The following is a 24,726-nucleotide window of genomic DNA, read 5'->3' on the forward strand; positions in this document are numbered from 1 at the left end:
CTATTTGATATCTAAAAATCTTTACTCATTACAGATTGTTCAACCATTCATCTATCAATTAATTTGCATGCAATTATGTAAATGTCACAATTGTTTCCTTAAAGCTCACAATAAACAATTAAATCAATATTGTCTTAATTTTTTTCTTTTTTTACCAAAAAAAAAAAGTTTTAAAAAATGGTTTGGGTTCGGGTCAGGTTAACCAGCAAAAAACACGAGTTAGGTCACGGGTCAACCTATTTTTGCTTCGAGTTAAAAAAATCAGATTCGGGTCGATTTTTTCGGGTCAAGTCAGAAAATTCTTACCCGTTTTACCATGTCTACTAAATGTCATGGAAAATATGATATTATGTAAAAATAAATAAAAAATTCGATTTTATAAAGTAGTATATTACTAATTTTTTAACACTTGAAATTTAACACCTCAATGTATTAGGATCAATTGGAAAAAGAAAAAAATATAAAAAAACAGCCCTAAAATATGATATTTTTACAATGGGATAATTGTATTCATCCATCATAATTATAAGGTATTTGCAATTTGCACCCTAAAATTCTAACTACTGTAACCAACATCCTAATTTGAAAATGATTTGCAATATCCCCACATCATCAATTTAGGGAGGATGAGTGGGTGGTTGTAAATTTTTTTTTTTTTTTGGAGAATCGAATGATTGTAATTAAACCATATATTAAAATGTAATTTAAGTGATTAGCGATGGAACATGGATAACTCAAAAAAAAAAAATACCCTACACAAAAAGGTATGAAGTTGATACACCAAGTTTAAGCCTAATAGTTTCTCAAAAAAAAAAAAAAAAACATTAAGCCTAATAATTTGCAATGATACTATTAAAATTCTAAGCCAATAGTTTATCAGAACGATATTAGAAAGACAATTTTAATAGATTTATTTGTAAATCCAAATTTTTTACTTTTATTAATTCAATAAACACTCAATTATATTAGTTTGTAGTAATACTAGCAAAAATAGTAAATTAAATATTATAACTATATATGACACTTTAATATTATTCTCAAAAAAATAATATAATATTTTGGATGACTAAAATATGAGAAAAATATATTTATATATGAAAAAATTAAATATTAACAAAGCCTTAATTTGTTTTACTCCATATATATAATAAGAATCTACTTTTTTTTATTTCAGCAAAAAAAAAAAAAGAATCGATTTTTTTTTAAATCCACTTTTTTACTATTATCAAAACAACTCTTATTTTTTAATTAATTGATATTTAAAACATAAGGACACTAAATTATTTTTGAAAAATAATTAAAAAAATGAAATAAAATAAAAGAGCATGAGTAAATAGTCAAACTAAAAAAATCCCTTAAATACATCAAATCCCATACCATATTTTATTTATAATTGTAAATATTAATAATTATAATTATAAGCATTGAAAATTCAGAATGCTTCAACATTTAGTCAATCAAAAAGTAGAATATAACATCAATGATTTTTTTGTTTAAAGCTCTCAACAAACATATAACACATGCAATTAGCTTAGTTAAAAGCACTTCTAATAAATTTATCTATAAATCTAAATGTTTTACTTACTACTATTAAGTTCTATAATTATACTCAATTATATCAATTTTGACTCAAATGAGCTACAAAATTTTAATATTGATAAAATAAAATCATTATAATAATACTATGGATTGATAAAATTAGAAAATACAAACCAATTTAGTCCTCTATATTTTCATAAAAAAAATTCTTAAATTATTAGAAATTTTTTGATTAATATATTTGGGAATGAATATTAAAATGGGTTTTTCTTTGGTTTTTATTTATTTATTATTATATTTTGGTTTTTAAAATTTTATTAATCTCCACCGACCTTCTACTTCCACCGACCTCAAACAAAATAAAAGTATTCCCAATACCCAACGTTCTTCTCACTTTTCAGTTTTCAATTTTCAAAACTCTCTCTCTCTCTCTCTCTCTCTGAGAGTGAAAAAGCAGCAATCTTTCGTTCCGACTCTGTATCTGAATCGAAGAAGAAGAAGAAGAAAAAGAAAGATTTCTCTCTCTATCTCTGAGAGTGAAAAAGCATCAACCTTTCATTCTGAGTCTGTATCTGAATTGAAGAAGAAGAAGAAGAAGAAGAAAGATTTCTCTCTTTCTAGGAGTTGAATCTCGGCTTCGTCTGCTGACTTCGAAAATTGAGAGAGATACAAGAGGAATGCTACAGTGCCATCCACATCCTGGTGAATGTTTGGACAAATCCAAAAAATTCCACCGTTGTTATTTTATGGGCTTGCAGCGGAAACCAGGTGTTTGTGCTCAGGAAGGTGAACCATTTGATATAAGGTTTACTGTTGAGGAATTTAAGAACACAGTGGGAATGTACACCTGTAAAAAGCCTGGGATGTGGATTGGTGTGTGTCATGTAAAACGAAATAATATTCCGCTGTTTGTCTTTCCTGGTGGAGTTAGGCCTGCCCGTCCCAAGAGAGTAGCCAGGGGAAATGGTGCTGCTGCTGAAGCTGATGAAGCCGGTAATGGAAAGAAGAGAAAAAGAGATGAATCTATTACAGGCCGTAAATTGAGAAAATATGATTCTATGGCAGGGATTAGGAATTCACCTTCGGCAGTGGAAGCTAAAGTAGAGGATTGTTCAATCACTGCAAGATGTCCTATTGTGGATTGTTCACAAAGTTGTCTAGGAGTTGAAAGCCCTTTCAGATTTAGCCCACCAGTGGGAGCTTCATCTTCTGTTGGATGTTCATCAAGCTCTACCGCAGTTGAGATCCTTGTTTCTGATATGGTTCCTGCTCCATCTGTGTGCCAGCAAGGTTCTTCCAAAGAACATGACAGATTTCAAGATGATGCGCAATCAGCGGGTGAAGTCCAACAAAATTTTGGTGAAGGAACAAGGGTAGAGAATGACAGGGTACAGCAAGGAGTGGCTACAGGGAGAGATTGCTCTAATATCTTCAGGAATGATGGAGGGGTAGAGGAACTTGAGCCTGCTGCACCAACCTCTAATGCAGTATCTGCTGCATACCTTGCCCCAAAGCCACTTATCAAGTTTAAATTTACGTCTTTGGTTAGAGCAAACTGCTAGAGCAATACGCAAAAATCCAATTGTCTTGAAAGTATTTTTCAGGGAGCGGATTCTGTATAGTGTCAGACCAACATTGTTTTTATCTTTTTTTTTTTTTTTTTTTCTCCACTGATGACATCTGCAAAGATGGACTTTTTTTTTCTGGAGGTGGCCTGGTTGCTATAGGGAAGTGTGTAGCTTACAACACAGGCTTCTTTCCTTTACAGACCTCTTGTATTAAAATTAATTTTCAATGAATGAATTCAGTTTTTGAGATTCTGACTCTTCTCTCTCTCTCTTAGCATGTGCTGTTTCCCTCCTTTCGTTGAGGTGGACGTTGAGGCGGACGTTGTTGGTGATAATAATGGTGATCATGTTTTATAATAGATCCGCTTCAAGCTATTGAGAGTATTAATAAATGAATTTGGACACTTGAAAGTTGGTTACATATTGATTCTCAATTCTTTGAATTCATTCTTGAGAAATGTTTTCATGAAGCTTCTTGAATGTAATTCTTAATGTACACAGAATCAAATTGGTAAGCATGGCAATTTGGTGATCTGTGTACATTTAGAAACTCTCGCGCATTTTTTGCCCAGTTGTCTTAACTTGGATTATCGATCTGAGTTACTTTGGAACCCTGGAGGCCAGGTAAAAAATTTCGCATAATGGTAATTGGTGAATTATTAACTTTTTTGTGAAGTGATAGAAGAAACCTAAAATTGATTTGAAAATAAACTTATAGATTATACTATTGCTTTTGGATGTTGAGTTGTTCTTTAATGGCATACTATGTACTTGATCAAAGTATTAGATATTTATCTGTTGTTATAATATTTGTAGGGTCCTCCTAGCACACTAAATTGCTGATGTCACCATGAAAAGTTGACACATCGAGATCCTATGGTAGATGAGTGTGTGATTGCCATAGTGAGGTTGCTTGGTTTAGAGTGTCTATACATGGTCCCATCCATAAAGCTTGGTTATGCATTGATCACTGCATTTGTAGAGCGATGGCGCCCAGAGACCCATTCTTTCCACCTTCCACATGGTGAGGTGACAATTACACTACAAGATATGGAAGTTATAATGAGGATGCCCATCGAGGGTGAGACAATGGTTGGGTTCACTAAAAGAACTTGGAAAGCTGTGTATAATGAAATGCTTGGAATTCAAATTCCAGATGAAAATAAAACCGTGCTAGATGGTCAAAGGACTCAAATAAAAGCGCTCGTTGACCGAATTGCACAACCATTGCCTCTGGATGCCAATGAGTTCCAGGTTCATCAGTATGCTCGCTGTTATGTACTAGCCCTACTAGGAGATATGGTATTTGTTGACAAGTCCGGAGATAGGGTCCACCTCATGTGGTTGGAGTTCATGGAGAACCTTCATAATCCACCTAAGTATAGTTGGGATAGTGCAGCCCTATCATGGTTGTACAGGCAATTGTGCAAGGCAAGCAAAAAGACGGCAAAACAAATTGGTGGAGCATTGATTTTGGTCCAATTGTGGATATATGCCAGATTCTCACATATGTCCCCATAGAAAGTGCCCCCACCAGAGGGTGTTTATGGTCCACCACCACCACCAATTCCTCTCGCCATGAAGTAAGTATATATTGCATAATTATTATGCTATCATTAGACGTATTATGCCACAATCGTTTTATCGTTCGAGTTTTACGTAAATGACTAATGACCATGCTATGTTATGTGCTTGTAGGTGGGCAGGGGCCAAGTGTACAAAGAACACTCCCACACACATGCTTTTTGCATATCGCAATCAACTTGCCACAACACGACTTGACTAAGTATAATATTTGTTTTTATATAACGCTTATATCAATTTATGTCTTTGAAATTACACCCATTATAATCAAAATCATAAAAAAGTATTTCATTACCCACTATTGTACTAGTTATGCAAATTATGAGAAAATTGCTTAACGTGGTTGCTTTTGTTGGGGGCTACTATAGGTTAAGTGGAAGCCATATGCGGATGAATTGAGCCGCCTTCCTTGTAATTTTTGCATCAAGGGAAGTAACGTGTGGAGATCGAAAGTGTCACTTATTTGTTTTTGGCTTATAGAGTTCCACCTACCTGATCATGTCCTCCGACAATTTGGGCTAAAGCAGGAACAACCTAAAGATGTTAATACTGATTGCAAATTGCATAAAATAGATGTGAGGGGCAAGGTAGAAAAAAATTGGAGGGTGGAACATGCAGTCCATATTCAAAAATGGATTGATCGTTCTCAGTATGTCTGTCATGCAAAGAGGATAAAGGAGGTGATGTCATGTCATCATCAATACATGGTGTGGTATCGTAGGATCACTCGACTGTATATCGACTGTGCTAGCACTAAAATGGAAATTTTGGTAATGTTTACAAATTTATTTTGTTTTGCAAGTTCTGTTTGATGTCATGTCTGTGTCCTATGTAATAATGCCTGTGATTTAATGACAGATTGCCAACCAACTGGCTGTCCTTAACTGGTTTAATGAAGACTTTAAAGAATACAAGTTCATCAAGAAAGCCCTTGAGGATGTGGATGAAGTTGACCATGTGCAATATCACCCAATATTTTAGTGCGCCGATTATAGAAATAGGCGACAAGTTTGCACCAAATGTAGTCAACCAATGCAGATATTGGTAGTTCACGTGCATCTTTTAGAACTCCATTGAAGCACTCCAACATATTGGTAGTCATTACCCCATAACGGCGTCCACGATCATGTGACAGTGTCCACGTCTCCAAACCCTCCTTCATTAGATATAAGTACGGCTTCTTTTTCTCTGTGCTAGGATCCTTACTAAACTTGAGTTCAGCTTCCTTAAGGTAATCCAATCTTTTATCAAGTTTGCAAGCTTGAGTAGCGTATCCTACTTTCAAGGCAAAAGACTTTAAGAATGGGTCCTTAAATTGAGTGTTGAAGTTGCTAGCAACATGTCTAATGCAATATCGATGATATACCGATACATAATTATGGGGCCACTGTTCAATGGAAGATATGATAGCTTTATGTCGGTTAGATATCATGCAAATGCCAGAATCGAGTACCACATGTTGTATCGCTGTTCGCAAGCAAGATAAAAAACATCCCCAACTAGCCCCTGTCTCATCATCCACAACCATAAAGGCAAGCAGAAAAATCTCATTGTTAGCATCAGTGGCCATTGCAATTAACAACTTTCCTTTATATTTTCCATAAAGATGAGTCCCATCAATACTAATTACTAGCCTACAATGTGCGAATCCAACAATGGAAGGAGCAAAAGCCCAGAACACATACTTGAATATAATAGTACTTGGTGTGTCCCCATTGATTGACCTATAAGACACTTGTGTACCCGGATCACTATCCTTATATGCTAATAACAACTTCTGCAACTTTTGGTACGTCTCTTCTCAATTCCCATGTACGTTTGAATGGCCTTTTGTTTCGCATCTCATATCTTGTAAACCGATATGTCGTGCTGAAACCTTTCCTTCATTAGGTTTTGGAGATCCTTTATTTTGTAAGTGTGATCTTCAAGTACATATTTATGAAGTTCTTGAGCAAGAAAATTTGAATCCAGCATTCTACCATCTACCATCTTTGTTCACCCCAACTGATGGACAAGTGTGAGGACCGTTGGATATTGTGATGGCCCATAGTCCGTTAAGTTTCCGTTGCGAGAATGCTTGGACTTTCCATGCACATGACTAGTTCACGCACTTCACACACAATCTCTACTGGTTGGACCACTCAGTTGTATAACTCCTGTTGTTGTCCATAGAATACACTATTAATGCCTGCTTCACCATCTCTTTATTAGGGAAAATCAACCTTTTGCTAAAATTCATTCCTCGCTCCCAACTTGATGAAAATGGTATCTCAACATTTGAAGGATCAACTATATTATCCCAAGTGTTTGCATGAAATGATGGGATATGAGTTTCGTAGGTAGGGACTGTATTCATAACATTTTGCACACCTATATGATCACCTATATCATCATGAAACTCCATAGCATCATCATCATGATCATCCACAACATCATTATGAACATTGTCAACATTTTCATAGTGATCAACGTACTCGTGGAAGTCATCTCTTCCAATCATCTATTCATACTCATCTCTACCATGATCAACATCGTCTTTATCTTCCCCCCTAGAGATTGTATACATTCTTGTTGATAACTAGATCTACAAACCTCCATTGGAGTTAGTGTCTCATGACATGGTAGTGTATCCCCAACTGTGGTGCATGGGGTAAGAGTTGGAGAAACATACGCATGTAATGATTGTAATTCTTCCCTTCCACCACCCTCCAAAATTGTTTGTTGCACATATTCACTGCCAACTTCTGTATGACGCTCCACACTTATACATAACTCAGCAGCTTTTAACTTAGGCGTAAAGTTTATCCTGTCAAACATAATCTTAACATGTTTGTCTCCTTTTATTTCAATAGGTGTGAAGACAATGCAGTCACTAAAAACTGCATGAGGAGAACGATATATAATTTTTATGTCATGAAACCAACGGTCCAAATCCAGCCCTTTCATAATTTCTTTTTCAACTTCTTCAAATTAATCTCCCGCCATTTTTTTAGCTGAATAATCTCTAACCTTTTACCAGGCCCTTCATTCGTCACTCCATGAATCACATCACTGTGGGGCTCCCCACCATAATATAGATATAAATCAATTGAATTCATTACAAACCTATTCAAAGTCAAATGAGTTTACTAAAAGTTAGTGACAAGTATAACACTTTTATCCAATATGAACTATAAAATATTATCTCCAAGAAAATATAAAGGTAACATTGAAATTTTAAACAATTGAAAATTTATTATCTCCAAGCAAATATAAAATATAAAATATATCATTCTATGGTCTACCAAATATAACATTAGAGATCATATTTTTGAAATTTCCAAGCAAATTTTGTATGATTAACCAAGAACATATAAAATACTCTCTCCAAGCAAATAGAAATATTTGAATTTTTATTCTCAAGCAATTTTTTATATGGTCACTAACCTTTAAAAATTAAAAAACTGTTGCACCTTACAAGTAACAAACCCAATACAAATAACAACACATTGCAAATAATAACATGTTAAACACATTACAAATAACAGCCCATTTCACAAAAAAAACTCATTACACATTGCAAAAAACAACCCATTACAAATACATTAAAAAAATAATAATAAAAAACACACACACACATTACAAACAACTAATTACTCATAAACACTACAAAAGTGGTATGTGAAAAATATATATCTACCAAATGAAAACTTAATTCACTAGGTCTAACCAAAAAAATTTTGAAAAATGTTTAGATATTTACCTAGTGGTTGAAGAAGAATGAAGCTTTTAATTTTGTAGAGATCAATGAAAGTTTGCTTTGAAGTAAAAAAAGAGAGTTTGGGTGTGGGAGAGAATGAAAGTTGCGTTTGAAGTAAAAAAAAATGGCGTGGGAGAGAGCTGGGATTTGTTATATATTTTGAGAGTTATGCAAAGCTAAGACAGTTGTGGTGGTTGAAGAAATTTAATTGAAACTCGAGTTCCAATTTTCAAAACTTTTACTTACCAAGAACTCGAGTTTGCTAGACTCGATTTCTGAAAGGGTAAAAAATTATTCAACTAGAACTCGAGTTTGCTAAACTCGAGTTCCAGGTGGTTTTTTTTTTTTTTTTTAATTCCACGTCAGATTCATGTTGGTCGGACCTCAAGTATAGAAAAATCGATTTTTAGGCGCATGCCATTCACCCAATTCTTTCCTGAAATTGTACTATTTACCAAATTTTGCCCATTAAAATAAGATTGGATTGTATGTTGCAGTGTCCAAAGCTAAACCACACCAAGATGGGAGGTAAAAAAAGACATGTATTAATGAGATGGACTTCGTAAGTACTATAAAGTATAATCACTAAAAATAAATATAGTCTCAAAAATGCCATCAGCTTCACCAGGGCTGCTTCCTTGGAAGGATTCAGATGGTCAACTCTCCATATTGGAAAAAGCACCTTCTCTCACAAAGAACAGTTCTGAAAGGAAATCAAACGGATCAATTGGGAAAAAGAGTAAAATAATTAAAAAGGATGGTCCTAGTATCCAAGAGGTGCCTTCAGTTTTCAATCTGCCCAACTAGTTTCAGTTTTCAATCTGCCCAACTTTTTTTTTTTCTCACGCCCTATGAGCTTTACTTCTCACGCCCTGTGAGCTATACGTTTCCTTTTCTTCCTAATACGTGGGAAGACCAAGAGTGGAGCTATTAGTAGTTGTTGCTTGATTAGACAGTGAGGAAGCAGTCACTAGTTTGTTACCATGGAATCTGACGTGTTGGAATGTATACAGAACATGAAACTCACTACGGAGGAAGACGAGGTTATGTCAATCCGATCAGTGAGGAGAGAAAAATTTTTGGAGGAATTCTCCCTAAGCCTCATAGGGAGATTTCTCACATCGAAGCAAATCAATTTACGCGCTGCAAAAAACTTGCTGCGGAATATGTGGAAGCTAGGTGACGATATGAAGATAATTGAAGTGGGAGAAGGGCTTTTAGTGTTCAAATTCTTGATGGAAAGCCAACTGCAGTGGGTTTGGAACAACGGACCTTGGTGTTTTGACAACCTTCTCTTGGCTTTGCAAAGATGGGAAAAAGGGATGTCCGTCAAGTCCGTAACATTCTTGAAACAACCATTTTGGATTCAAGTGTGGGGTCTGCCGTTTGATCTCATTAATGAAGAGGTTGGAAGTGACATTGGTAGGAGTATAGGTGAGTTGGTGGAACGTCCCACTCAATAAGCCACTCCGGCGGGGAGGTCCAGTGATTAGCCCAGAAGGAGTGACGTCGCGAGTGGCTTTCAGGTATGAAAGGTTGGTGGGATGGTGTTTCAACTGTGGTCGGATAGGCCATGACCAAAAGGAGTGCCCGTCACCGGTGAGTGTCAAAGATGGAGACCGACCTTATGGAGAATGGCTTAAGGCAAGAATAAGGGGGAGATCGGTGGAAGCTGAAGGGGCTCAAAACCATCCAATCCAAAGCTAGCAAACTCCACGAGCCAAACCACGAAACACCACTAGTCCTTCGCTGCCTGAAAACGAGAAACCAACGGAAACTGATACCGATATGCCAATTGAAATCGAAACCGATATTTCGCCAAAAACCAGAGAAGGTAATGTCGACCCGGTCTCTTCGCAACCTCAATCAAGACATTCAATGCCCCAATCAAGTCCCATGAATGCCATGCAAGTTTCCACCACGTCACCACAGTTGTACACAAGTAATGCATCAGCTACAATCCCACCAAAATCAAATTCCATCAAAGAAGTTAATGCCGATCCGGTCTCTTCGCAACCTCCATCAAGACCTTCAATGCCCCAATCAAATCCCATGAATGCCATGCAAGTTTCCAGCACGTCACCACAGCTGTACACAAGTAACGCATCAGCTACAATCCCACCAAAATCAAATTTCATCAATACCAAGCCACGTCCCATGAAACCCATACATAATTCCACCATGTCACCACATCTGGCCACTACTAATACACCAGTTACAATTCCACCATCATCAAATTCCATCAATACTCATAATTCCTCATTAACACAGCCCTAGCTAAAGAGCCAAAACATTCCAAGTTTGGTCCAACCAACTTTAACCCACACAATTAACACCACCGAGAATCAAGCCAGCAATTTATTTCCAGTCCCAATTAGTTACAGCGCAAAACAAATTGCTCCTCAAACCCTAGCCACACCAAACCCACGTGACCCACTTAAAGAACCAAAAAGAAAACACATGCAAAAAAAAAACCACACGATTCCCAGCCAAAACACAACCCGAGCCCTCACAAACTACTCTTCTGAAAGTAGGCACAGAGAGACAGAATGATAACAGTAACCATGGGTAGGATGATGCAAAGCGGTTTAAGGTCGAGGAAAACAAACAACAAACAGGATTATCAATGGCAGAGGCTGATGTTCAGCCCCGCCGATCACAATGATCGTCCTAAGTTGGAATTGTCGAGGGCTTGGAAACCGCCGTGCAGTCGAAGTCCTCTCCAAACTGGTGAGGAAAAAAGCTCCGAAAATTTTGTTCCTCATGGAAACAAAATTGACAGACAGACAGATGAAGCTGATAAAGATAGAACTGGGATTTTATGGTTTGCTAGTTGTGTCATGCAATGACCGTAGGGGTGGATTGGCTCTACTTTGGAAGGAGGAGGTGACTGTGGACACACAAACATACTCACCAAACCACATTGATGTGATCATCCACACACAGACTTCACTAACTTGGAGACTAATAGGAATATATGGCCATTCTGTGGAGGAACGTAAAATTGAAACATGGAGACTCATGAGACACCTACATGCCCGAGCATTTCTACCTTGGGTTTGCTTAGGTGATTTCAATGAATTGTTGGCCTCAGACGAAAAAAAATGGAGGTAATAGGAGACCAATGGCTCCAATGATTGAGTTTCGTAACACTCTCCTCCATTGTGGGTTGGTTGATATAGGATTCAGTGGATACTGTTTTACATGGAGGAATGGTCAGCCAGGGGCAACCTTTGTTGAAGAAAGATTAGATAGGGTAGTGGCAACAACAGATTGGTGTGAGATCTTCCCTAGAGCAAAAGTGAGTCACCTTTTTGTATCCTATTCTGATCATGATCCTATAATGTTAGACATGACACCATCCACTCAACCCCGGAGATGACGACACAAAATCCAGCAGTTGGAAGAGAAATGGGTGGCGCACACCGATTGTGAAAGGATAATCCAGGAGTCATGGAACCAGATACAACCTCATGGTAGCCCTATGTTTTGTCTTTTTGAGAAAATAAAAAAATGTAGAATGGACCTCATAGCTTGGAGCCGTGTTGCATTTGGAAATACTAGAACTCGCCTTGAAGCAAAACAAGGAGAGCTTACCACACTGATGGAGGAAGGATATGCGTAGAATATGGAGAGGATATGCAGTGTGAAGAAGGAGATAAATGAGCTCTTGCACCATGAGGAGGTATTTTGGAGACAAAGGTCAAGATTCATATGGCTACCAGCGTAAGATAAAAACACAAAATTCTTCCACCAAAGGGCGAGTCAGCGAAGAAAGAACAACAACATTATGGGGTTGTATGATAGGGAAAGAGAGTGGTACATTGATGAGGATAAAATTTCCAACATAGCAGAAGAGTTCTACAAACAGCTGTTCACAACATCCACCTCACTAGATATGGAGATTGTAATTGATTTTGTGGATCGGGTGGTGACTGAGGGGATGGCACACTTGTTGACCCGCCCCTATACACAAGAAGAGGTGAAAACTGCTCTTTTCCAAATGCACCCATCGAAATCACTGGGACTTGATGGTATGTTGCCTTTCTTTTTTCAAAAATTCCGGCATATTGTTGGACATGATGTTGCTACTGCTGTATTATTTGTTTTACACTCAGGAAGATACCTTAGAAAAATGAACTACACACATATTGTTCTTATTCCAAAAAAAAAAATGATCCAGAATATATCACAGATTTCCAACCAATTAGTTTGGGAAATGTTGTATCACGAATTATTTCTAAGGTTCTTGCCAACCGGTTAAAGCCCATATTACCTAATATTATTTCTGACTCACAAAGTACTTTTGTGCTTGGTAGAAGTATAATAGATAATACTACAGTGGCTTTTGAAATGATCCATTGTATGAGAAACAGGAGAAAGGGAAAAAAGGGACACATGGCGGTGAAACTTGACATCAGCAAAGCATATGATAGGGTGGAGTGGGAGTTCCTCCAAAGGATAATGCTAAAAATTGGCCTACCAGAGCAACGGGTCAACCTAGCCATGGAAATTGTGCGCATGGCATCCTATTCAATCTTAATCAATGGAGAAGCTAGAGGTTTCATCACACCATCCCGTGGAATCAAGCAAGGGGACCCTTTGTCTCCATACCTATTCCTACTATGTGCTGAGGGTCTCTCCTCTCTCATCCGTAGAGCCATGGAAAACCAGCTTCCGAAAGGAGTGTTGTCGTGTAATGGTAGGGTCAGGCTATCACAGCTACTATTTGCAGATGATAGCTTACTATTTTGTGAGGCAACAACTGTTGAATGCCGAAACCTGCTTGATATTTTGGTGTCATATGAGAGAGCATCGGGTCAAGCCATCAACAGACAAAAAACTACCCTCTTTTTCAGCCCAAACACAAGACCACAAGTGAAGTTAGAAATCCAAAACATGCTGGGAGCACAAATCATGACCAACTGTGAGAGGTACCTCGGATTACCAATGGTGGGGGGCAAATCCAAGGTGAGCACTTTTAGGGAGGTACAGGAGCAGGTAACAAAAAGAGTAATGGGATGGAAAGAAAAAAAAACATTTCAAAGGCGGGGAGAGAGGTATTAATCAAGACGGTGGCACAAGCAATCCCAACATACTCCATGAGCATGTTCAAAATCCCAAATAAAATATGTGATGATATTAATTCGGTATTAGCAATATATTGGTGGGGCCAAACACAAAGCGAGAAGAAAATTCATTGGATTAAATGGAGTAAATTGTGCAATCCGAAGGATAGAGGGCGAATGGGTTTTAGAGATATCCATGCATTCAACCTTGCCATGCTTGCAAAACAAGCTTGGCGGCTGATCCAAGGAAGTCATTCTCTATTTTTCAGGGTATATAAAGCGCGCTACTTCCCTAATTGCTCATTTATGGAGGCCGAAATGGGCAACAACGCATCATTTGTGTGGAGGAGTTTGCTTGAGTCTAGAGACCTTATAAGGGCAGCCACGGTGTGGAAAGTAGGAGATGGGAAGGGCATCAAGATTGAGGATCATAGGTGGCTCCCACATCCCCCACGACCCAGACCAAAGGCAGACAAAAGTATGAAGGTCTGTGACCTCTTCAACCCGGATACAAGGCAAGGGCACCAACAGCTACTAAGTCATATGTTCATGCCTCACACGGTGGCGGAGATTCAACTCATCAAGCTGGATGCAATAGCTGATCGAGATAAGTTAATATGGAAAGAAAACAAGAAGGGCGTATTCTTGGTGAGATCAGCCCACCGAGTTGCGATCCGCATGAGGCAAATAGAATAGGTGGAGCATTCTTCGGCACTGCGGGATAAGTGCTTGTGGAATCGTATTTGGCAGCTACAGGTACCCCCCAAGATTAAAATGTTTGTCTGGTGGGCGTGCTCTGACATTCTCCCTACTCGCATGAATCTATGTCGAAAGAAGATCCCGTTGGACCCGGCATATGCAATCTGCCAGCAACACGATGAGACGGTGGCTCACGCTCTTTGGGCATTCCCCATGGCTAGAAATGTTTGGGCGTTGGTAGAAGGGAAGTTGTAGAAGCGAAGCTCATATGCAGAGGATTTTTATAGTCTTGTGCGTGAATTGATGCCCATATTGATGAAGAATGAGATGGAAGTGTGGGCTATTGTTTCATGGGCTATATGGAACGCACGTAACAGGTACATCTTTGACAGTAACCAAACCCACCCCAGTGACATTCTTAGAGGGGCAATGACACTGCTACAAGACTACCAAAGGCTCTGCCAATGAATAGCTGATGTACATCAGTGGTGGTAGTTTATTTTGTTTGTATGCATAGCTTCATTAGGTTGCCAAAGGGTTTTATTACATGCATACTCATGCCTAGCCAAATTTTGAAATCCTGTATTACGTTGGCCTGGTGATACTTGTACTATATTACTTGATCCAATAAAATTCTATCTTTACTGTCAAAAAAAAAAAAAAAAGTATTACAGAAAAGGAAGCCCATTCGGCTGCAAATATGGACATTGTTTTTTTCTTAGTTCTGTGGGGGTAGCCTGGTTGCTACAGGGACTGAGGGAAGTGTGCAATTTACACGCAAGCTTCTTTGCATTACATACCTCTTGTATTGAAATTATTTTCCTGAATTCAATCATAGAGACTCTTTCTCTCTCTTGGCTAAAGCAGAGGATGTCTTGATTGAACTTAAATATAGTCCACTAAAATACAACATAATCCAGAAATTATTGCACTCGAATAATAGGCAACAGATGGAATGGGACACTCTGGTCATGTAGGTAATCAATTGTGCAAATGGATCTTAACAAAACTTTCAAAAACCACCACTTTAGAGTTGTAGTTGCATCGATAATTTTCAAGTTCCAAGAACTTGAAGTTGTACATTTCAAATTTCTCTTGTCGTTTGGTAGCGAATATATGAGATAACTTGCAATTACGAACAAATCCTAATATTAGGCAATGTGATTTCTTAATAAAAAAGAGAAAAAGAGAAAAAGAAAAAAAAAATCAATTTGGTTTGGCTTGTTATTTCTGTCAAGTTTGCTAATCAAACATGATGGTTAAAATTTGCTTTTGATTTTTATTGCCTTGTCAATAGACCTTAAATTGTCAAAAAATTTATTATTATTCAGACAAGTAATTAACTTCAAAAATTTTAACATCAATATACAACCATGGTCTCCCTTGAAAAAGTTATCTGATTTCACCACTGAGCACAAGCTTTAGAAGAAAGACCACCTTGTTATTAATTTATTGGATAGTTCACAATAAGTTCTGGAAAAGAAACTATTAAGTATTATCATAAATTATTACACTTTAGAAGTTGGCATTGCCAGATTAGCTCCAGTGCCGCTTGGCAAATCCTTCCATTGCTGAGTGACTGTTTTGATTTGGGTGAAAAAATTAACTCCAGCCTTGCCTGAAAATTAAATAATAAAAAAATCAATTAACTACAAGTAACCACTACAGTGAAAGAAAAAAAATGAAGTTACAGATCAAAGGAAGGAAGATATTTTACCGTAGAAATTGAGATCGCCTGCAAAAGATGCCTTAGAGCCAGTAAATGAGAAGAACGGCAAAGGAACTGGGATAGGAACATTGATGCCAACCTGAGTCAAAACAAAAAAAGTTGAGAATTATGTATTCCACTTAAAGCACTGGCAGTGGCAAAACTATAGTTTAAGAAACCAATACAGCTCAGTAATTTTATCAAATCATGCAAAGTTTTAAATCTTTCCATCATATATAATGACACAAATATGGTGAAAAGGGTGTCAGAAAAAGTGGTTCATAGAGTTGATAAATAATTGCCATGCAATTGAAAACTAATCTGTACGAAGCTCTAAGACATAATAATTGATGAAGTGACTCTTACCTGGCCAGCTTCAATTTCAGTTTGAAATTTCCTTGCAGCTACACCAGATGTAGTAAATATAGAAGCCCCATTGCCATATCTGTTCCAGAAGTACAAGTCACATACAAATCACATGTAATACTTCTTTAAGAGAATTAGAAAAAGTATGGTAATATATACAACAAGAGAAGAAAATTTAAGGAAGTACTTGTTTCTGTTAACAATATTTATGGCCTCTTCGAAACTGTCAGCCTGATGTTGAGAGGGACAGAAAAATTGTATGTTAATATCTCCATACTAGGCAATCAATAACCTGATTGATAAAAACAATGGAGTAATGAACACACCTCCATGCAAATAAGAACTGGTCCAAAAATTTCCTCCTGCAAATGCAGAGGTAGAAAAACGTCAGCATTGTTCTGAAGTCACAGTTCAGCTCTTTTTATCCAATGGGAAAAACATGGTTCTTCTGACAACATATGGGAAGAAAAGGATTAAAAGAAAAGGGATACCTTGTAGCACTCCATGTTGGCTGCGACATCTGATAAAATGGTGGGGCCAATAAAATTCCCATGCTGATATCCGGGGACCTATTTGTCAATCATTAATAAATTGATTAGTAGACCAGTTTCTGAAATGCTGAAATTAAACAAATGGGGAACCACCACCTTGTCAAGCACCAATTATCACTCTTGAGAAAGAAATGCGTCTACCAGGGGTTTTTTTTTTTTGGTTTCATATGACCAAAACAGCTGCAACTTCTATGTTTTTAGAAATTAATTTAAGAGAGTGAAAGATGAAATAAATTACCCATACAAATCTAATGCTTAAACTTACTCAGATAGATATGCAATGAAATTGCCCAAGTTCATAGAGGCCCATAAACTTACATTCATGTCTAACTGAGAGCTTAAATGTCAGAGGCAATTCAAATTGATATTAAGCTAAACAAGTCTGAATTGTAGAGGGGCTTCCTCAAAGTCATATTTAAGTTGTTAAGCTTTTATAGATACCAACTTTTTTTTTTATAAGTAATAAAAGTTTTATTCAAACATTAAAAAAGAGAGTAACCCAAGTATGCACGACGTACACAGTTCAGGATCAAAAGATACCGACTATTTGTACTGTTTTAATGTGTTTCCTATGCATAAAAGTTCCTTCAATCACCTACCAAATCAAATCTTATGCATCCAATTGCTTCTTTCATTCACCACAATTCCTGCTTCTTACTATTTCCAGCTATGATGCAAAGTACATATACTGTTTCTTCTTGCATAACACAAGATATCATCCACTATTCATTACAGAAGCTACAAAAAATTCTGGTACGACAAACAGAAAGACAGTAGAATGTTAAAGATACCAAAAAGTACCACTATATCTCTCCCATCAAGGACCAGTCTGGCACCACTTTCAACACCACTTTGAATTAATCTGTGTATTCGTTCCTTTGCCTGTAAATACAAGTAAAATTTAAAGGTAATCCAGTCTGAAACCCACTGAAGACTGATTCAAACGTAGACCAAGAAGTACCAATAAGCTGCTACTCATACAGCTAAATAGAAGTTTTCATAAATGAATCCAAAAAAAAATAATGGAAAGTAAGGAAGTTTTCAGCTTCATTTGTTGCCAGAATAAGCTGTCTGAAGTTGGTAAAAATTTGGAAATTGTGTACGTACCTGTTTGCTAATTACTGGACCTAGGTCTGCATCAGGTTCTGTTCCAGCATTTACTTTAAGAGCTTTGGCGCGTTCCACTAGTTTATTCTCCCTGAAAAGGTTAAAATGAATTATTTTTGAAGGTTTAGACTAAAATATATCCATGTAAATCAACGGACTCAAAGTCCTGAAAGAACCTGCTTTATATTGAAGGTCAAAATGCATGGAATACCTATTCAAGACAACATCTCTGCAGGTATGAAATCTGTCTCTGACAGGTTTGCTATAAGTCACATACTGAGACACATGTTTGTAAAAGTTGAGGAATAGAATCATAGTTCATTGAATATTTATTAGGTTAATTTTCATTTATTTTTCTACCACATAGATGCCATAAAAATGAGATAGGTGTTATGCCTAGCATAATAGCAAATTCAATTATCCTTCTCCAGAAAACAAGAAATCGAACAGGAAGTTTTGACAGCATACTCATCTTTGTCTCCTTTGGATGTAAGATGAATTTGAAAGCTATATACACATGCAAATTTAACACATATTCAACCTTACATTCAGAACATTAATGCCACATTCACATACATCAGAAAATCAAATATCTTACTTCATTATCCTCAATGGGGACATTTTGTGAAGACCCTCCAGGTCTAGATATTAAGATTTTGTTTTCAGGGAAGATAACTCCAGCTTCCAGAGAAATTTTATAATTGTTAGGACTCCTTTAGAAAACTTAATTCACTGCAGGATGAGGACATGTTATGGCAGGGAGTGTCTAAAATAATGGAGAGAAGAAGTCTCCATTATAAGACCAAGGAAACATAGAACTGGGTAGTAAAAAAGATAATAATAGCCTGCTATCAGAATAGGAGTGGGTAAAATGGGAGAATGCAAAAGGAAATTACAGAATCCAATATTAGAATGGGTAACAGGTGAGAATAGAAAATGAGATAAGAAACCTTGCAAACTGATCAAGGATGGTTTAAAGATAAAAGTAGAGAAATTGTTGGCTAAGTTAAGAAGATGAGAGTAGATGAAGCGTTTCAATTTCTTACAGGTACATGCACTTACTGAAGGTCAAAACTCGATTTAGAAAACTTCTATATCCACTACCTTCAGTATAACAAACATGACATGGAGCCTCTGATTTCCAGGATAGGAGTATAAAAGATAGACTAATATTAAAGGCATAAAAATGAAGAAATAGAATGCGCCAGGAAACAAAGCATTTTACCATGACTTTAAGCCTCCAACAAAAACAACTGTGCTGAGTGCCATGCATCTTTGTCCAGCAGCACCAAAACCAGCAGCAACTAGAGCATTTAAAGTAGCATCCTCATTTGCATCAGGCATGACAATTGCATGATTTTTTGCCCCCATATTGGACTGAAGATAATAGTTAAAAAAAATAGTGAGTTCAATTCAACTTTAGCTGTTGCATGCATATAAAAGAAACCACATTACTCATAAGAGGAATGGAATGCTTTTTGCCAAAGTAGAAATGGTGCTTACCTGAACACGCTTCCCTTTAGCTGATGCTCTTGCATATATGTGCATACCAGCCTTTGATAAAAGAATAAGAATATCATGTAAGAATATGGCTAAGAGTCTTAAGATACATTGAGTTACAAATTATAGGTGATAAATAAGCTCCAATGACAACAAAACTACGATGAACAGAGCCAAGCTGACCATCTATTCTATTTCACCTATACAATGGAGGAACATAAACAATTTTTTTTTATAATAAATCTCGGACTGAATTTAAACAACTGTGTATGAACACCATCATGATGCAGGCCATGCAAAAGTAGCAATAGTGTCCTAATCACCAATTTTTGGGACAATTGAGGTGGTCAGTGGAAAATATCAATGTTAAGAAAAAACAATGTGAGAGTTTTTTTATATATATTATTATTATTTTTTAATTGGTAAATTATACACACACCCGCTGGTCTTGACCCATTACTTCATTCCCAACCCTCTTTTAACAAGTCAGAAGGTGCCATTTAAGATACAGCTTGTTGACACAACTCACAACAACGTGAGAACGAAGAAAGCTACAATTTTCATAACAAAATTATCTTAAAAGAAAAAATAAACCTAGACCAAACAACTCATAAAGGCAAAAGCTACATTTTCCCTACAGATTATATTTACTCCTTCCAATTTAAAACTAAAATAGTTAAAATCTCAATGGAAATTAAACCCAGTTTCGAAGTCATGCTGAGTGTTGTCCTATACATCATGCAGACCTTAAAAGATTGAGTTCAGTTAGTGGAGCTGACTGAAATTGTAGGTCAGCAAATCAAGGGCTGACTATTTAGTTATGTAGTCACAGAAGGAATCTTTCATCCCTTGGACAAGAAACCAAATGACATATAAGTATTTGTTTCTACTTATATGAACTACTTTGTAAGCCTGAACTGTTCAAATTTTAAAGACGCATAACAGGATCACAAAGGGTACAGACTATGAAAAAATATATATAGAAATTGGATTCATGAAATTAATGTTTTGAGATAACTTACAGTATTAGAACCAACAAATGATATAGCTCTGATATCTTCATCATCACAAATAGCATTAACAATATCCTGCCATAAAATGAAGGACACTAAGAAAAAAAATTCTTTAGGAGATGCGACATTTAGTGACATCAAATCACCAAAGCATTGCAAGTTTGTCTTCCAAAAAAAAAAATTTATTTAACCAGATTAGTAAAAAAAAAAAAAGATTCATACTGCATAAGCTGTATGTCATAGACCCATCAGATAGTAAACTCATTGAAATCACAACTTTATATCTTTATCATTTTAAAAGTAACAGATCAATAAAAGATCCCACATGAGTCCTTGAGTGCATTAATATATGGACAATTATCGGGATCCAAAAGCTAGTAACAATCATTAAAGTAAAGAGCATACATTGGTGCCATGCACGATATTTAAGACACCATTAGGCAAACCAGCCTCCATTGCCAACTCTGCAAGCAGTATAGAAGCCCCTGGAAAAAAAATATACAAATCACTCCAAGTAGAAGCACAAAAATTTAATTTTTTTTCCACACGTAACAACAAAAATATGAAATATATATATATATATATATTGACATGGAAAGGTAACCTCAATTAACATGCACACCAATTTAATTATAGCCTCATATATGGAATGAAAAAAGATAGCAATGCATAATTCACACATTAGGTCAGGGTGAAAAAAGATAGCAATGCATAATTCACACATGCATAACCTCATCACAGCAGTTGAGGCTTCAATAAGCCCTATGGAAAGAACTAAGAACGAAGGGTGTAGATGATCAACTGCTCTATGATACTCATCCAAAAAAAAGATGATCAATTACTCTATGATACTGGTGCTATGCTAGAAGGTATGGATCCTTCTGAACAAATCCATCTCTGTAATTAAGACAAGGTTCACTTGCATAATTACTCTAGCTTGCCTTAAGAAATTCAGCTAGTAGAATATTCTTCCTTCAATTTTGGAAACCCAACTTCACTTAACAAAAAAAAGGCCTGAAAATTATTTATTGCTTTCTCGATAACAGTATGCATTGGATTTTTAGCAAACAAGCAAATATTATATAATGGCAGTTTTAGATCTATAAATTCAAACAGCTATATGGCTCAACAAATCTAATATCAAGCATCTAAAAAATTAATCCATCTGTGAAAACTTGGTCACAACTCCGGCATATTCAACAATCCTCAATCCCAGGTGCTTCACAAACCTATGCAGGCAGGCTCATGTGCTATAAGCACCAACACAACAGAATAAGTTCTTTTGCATAGATCCAAGGGGAAAGAAAATTTTGAATCCTTTTTCTAGGATTATATAGTTCATAGTATCATGAAGAAGATAATGTTCAATGGCTACACTACCAAGAAGAAGATCAGAATTACCTGGATCTTTTTCAGATGGCTTTAATATAAAGGTATTCCCGCATGTAACTGCAACTGGGAACATCTGCAAAATTATCATAAAACCAACACTTAGAAATTATCTTCTTCTTGGGAGATATGAATAGCTACAATTTAAGCACCATAAAAACTAATTAATGAAGACCCAGAAAAATTACAATTAAAATAAAAATAAATAAAAAATAAATAAAAACCAGTGATTTTATGCTTGTGAGAAATAATAACTTAAGGAAAATAGTGTTTTTTTGCTTTTTGCAGAAGCAAAATAAAATACAGAGCACCTAACTTTTTCCTGCTTTTTGGGAAAATGTGTTAAAATGGGCAATCAAAGTTGAAAGGAAAAAAACTTTACCATGGATCTATTGCATTATGTTATGGAAGACGTTAGAGTCAAGCTTGGCGAATGAAAAAAAAAAAAAAAACGAAAGAGGCATCTAAACAGGAGCTGTGTCCATTGGTGCATGCCTTACTGTTTCGAAAATTATTAAACCAGTGTACTTTAGCTTCAATTTGCAGCTGTTTGTGTTCATTTTATGCTTGTTGCATAACAATCTTTCCCTTCGTTTTGAGAAAAATCTCATTCATTTATGCATTCTCGTGCAAGAGAGAGAGAGAGAGTGTGTTTGACCAGGTTTCACTCTAATTAAGTGCTTTCTCCATCTTAATCACAACTTTTCTGGTTGAATTTCTCAACCTAATTCAACCATATGGTAGCTGTCATAACAAGCCTATGATTTCAAATAAGCAATGCAGTCTACACCCTAGAGCAAAACTATAATCAATGATTATGGGAAATGGAATGGACCAGTCTTAAAAGTAAGTAACAGGGAGTAAAACATATAGCAGGCTTACCCATAAGGGAATCATTGCTGGAAAGTTGAAGGGACAAATCCCAGCACATACGCCAAGTGGCTCTCTAATGCTGTAAGTATCAATTCCTTTTGATACATTGGAAACATACTCCCCCATTTGCAGAGTTGCCATTCCACAAGCATGTTCAACCACCTCTACAAGAGGAAAACAAAGACAGCAAAGAGGTCCATCGTCACTAAGTGACTACAAAATCCTCTTAAAGAGAAAAGAGCAAAGTGACAAGAAAACACACTAACCTAGCCCACGGAACACATCCCCTTGGGCATCCTTCAATGTCTTTCCCTGTTCAGTTGTGATGTTTAAGGCAAGCTTATCCTGGAACAACAACAGAGTGATCCAAATTTGTCAATCGACTGATTTTGAAAAACCAAATATACCAATGACTCTGACAGACTTACAATGTCTCTCCGGATAAGCTCTTGAAGCTTGAACATGATACGCTGACGGGTTGTAACTGGGGTGTTACGCCATGATAGAAAAGCCTGCTTTGCTGAAGACACTGCAGCTTTAAACTCTTCATTTGTAGTCAGTGGAACTTGTGAAACAACTTCTTGTGTTGCCTATTACCAAATCAGACCCCCACCAAAAAGCAAAATATGCTATAATTCTGTAGTAAATGTAAAAGTAAGCAGTATGGTGCATCTTAAGATCCTTACAGGGTTTATAACATCAATGGAAGCTAGTGATTGTGAATCAACAAATGCGCCTCCAATAAGATTGGGAACCCTCTGATAACATAAGACCAGTAAAACAAAATGAGAAAATAGCATATATTACATTCTATAAGCATCAACACTGTCTGGCTGTGTTTTGTTGGACAAATACATTCTACAATTCTGTGAAATTCTAATTCCTTAGCTTCACTGTGATATTGCTCATTAGATCTCTAAAACAAAAACAAACAAACAAACAAAATTGTAAATTTGTTGGTCCAAAAAGTAAAATCAAATTTTGAATCTTTAATCAGATTTTATGCAACCCAAATACCATTTCCCATCAACTCCTTTTAATTCATTTCCACAAAAATTACAGGCTTTTTAAATATTAAAAAAAAAAAAAAACCAAAAACACTTCCATTAACACTCCATTTGATAGCTAAACTTAACATTCTATAAGCATAATTAAATTTTAAAAAAAGAAAACACAATCCTCAGTAAAGTTACATGTGTGCGTGTGTGTGTGCGTGTGCGTGTGTGTGTGTGTGTATATATGTATGTATGTTTTAAGAATACCAGACTGTTAGGTTGCTTAGAAGAGGGCTCTGTGGCCGTAGAGAAATGGGTGTTTCTCAAAGCGAAGATTTGAGGCCTTAAACTCAAAGCCTTCAAGTTCAAATTCCTCACTGCAACAACAATCAAAATTATATTTTCTAAACTACCAACACCAATACCACCAAAAAAAACAACAAACAAATTGAATTGAATTGGTAATGAAAATGAAATTCGATATATGAAATGAACCTCGTTGAATCGAAAACCGCAACATTTTTTACTTCGAGGATGTTGATGATGCTTATGTTCGGATAGTCTACGAGGCTGTGACTCAGCAGTCAGCAGACTCAGCACTAACTCTCTCAGTTTTGTAGTGCAATTGGCCTATATAAATACTATATCTTATATATTTTATAATATATAGTTACTTCTTCTTTTTTATACATAATATATAGTTACTTAATATAGATATTATTTACTTATTACAACAATTGAGTTTAGCAAAAAAAAAAAAAATACTTATTACAACAATTGGAGAGATTCTCTCAAAAAAAGAACAAAAAAGAAAAAACAATTGGATAGATGATTTGAACCTATACGTCTTTCTTAAAAACACATTAAGAAGTCTATAGAATTAAAACCTCTTGGCATAAATTCAATGTAACTCACACATTTAATTTACTCATATACAATTAAAAAAAGGAGAATTGAAAAAGGAAAAAAAAAATGTGTCGGGGAGGGGGAACAAATAGGGTAAGAAAATGATACCATCCCTTGAAT

At 36.2% G+C, this 24,726-nt stretch overlaps 3 protein-coding genes across 3 annotated transcripts; 1 reads left to right on the plus strand and 2 right to left on the minus strand.

Moving 5' to 3' along the window:
• Positions 1–5,610: 5,610 nt before the first annotated feature.
• Positions 5,611–6,680, minus strand: LOC142644125 (uncharacterized). The gene is made up of 2 exons (XM_075818803.1): positions 6,568–6,680; positions 5,611–6,415 (listed from the first exon to the last, which is right to left on the minus strand). The coding sequence occupies exons 1-2, from the start codon at positions 6,678–6,680 to the stop codon at positions 5,611–5,613; spliced, it is 918 nt and encodes a 305-aa protein (XP_075674918.1).
• Positions 6,681–9,413: 2,733 nt separating this feature from the next.
• On the plus strand, positions 9,414–9,893 carry LOC142644126 (uncharacterized). Its single transcript, XM_075818804.1, has one exon. The coding sequence runs from the start codon at positions 9,414–9,416 to the stop codon at positions 9,891–9,893; it is 480 nt and encodes a 159-aa protein (XP_075674919.1).
• A 5,725-nt stretch (positions 9,894–15,618) lies between these two features.
• LOC142643358 (methylmalonate-semialdehyde dehydrogenase [acylating], mitochondrial) lies at positions 15,619–24,334 on the minus strand. Its single transcript, XM_075817946.1, has 19 exons — positions 24,196–24,334; positions 23,968–24,077; positions 23,392–23,463; positions 23,134–23,295; positions 22,972–23,050; positions 22,715–22,869; positions 21,845–21,908; positions 20,849–20,928; positions 20,453–20,518; positions 19,434–19,484; positions 19,156–19,307; positions 17,931–18,021; positions 17,625–17,705; positions 16,764–16,841; positions 16,599–16,634; positions 16,460–16,503; positions 16,273–16,351; positions 15,916–16,006; positions 15,619–15,816 (listed from the first exon to the last, which is right to left on the minus strand). The coding sequence occupies exons 1-19, from the start codon at positions 24,218–24,220 to the stop codon at positions 15,707–15,709; spliced, it is 1,626 nt and encodes a 541-aa protein (XP_075674061.1). The 5' UTR covers positions 24,221–24,334; the 3' UTR covers positions 15,619–15,706.
• Positions 24,335–24,726: the final 392 nt, after the last annotated feature.

The sequence above is a fragment of the Castanea sativa genome, chromosome 7 (genome assembly GCF_040712315.1).
Source record: "Castanea sativa cultivar Marrone di Chiusa Pesio chromosome 7, ASM4071231v1".
Lineage (NCBI taxonomy): Eukaryota > Viridiplantae > Streptophyta > Magnoliopsida > Fagales > Fagaceae > Castanea > Castanea sativa.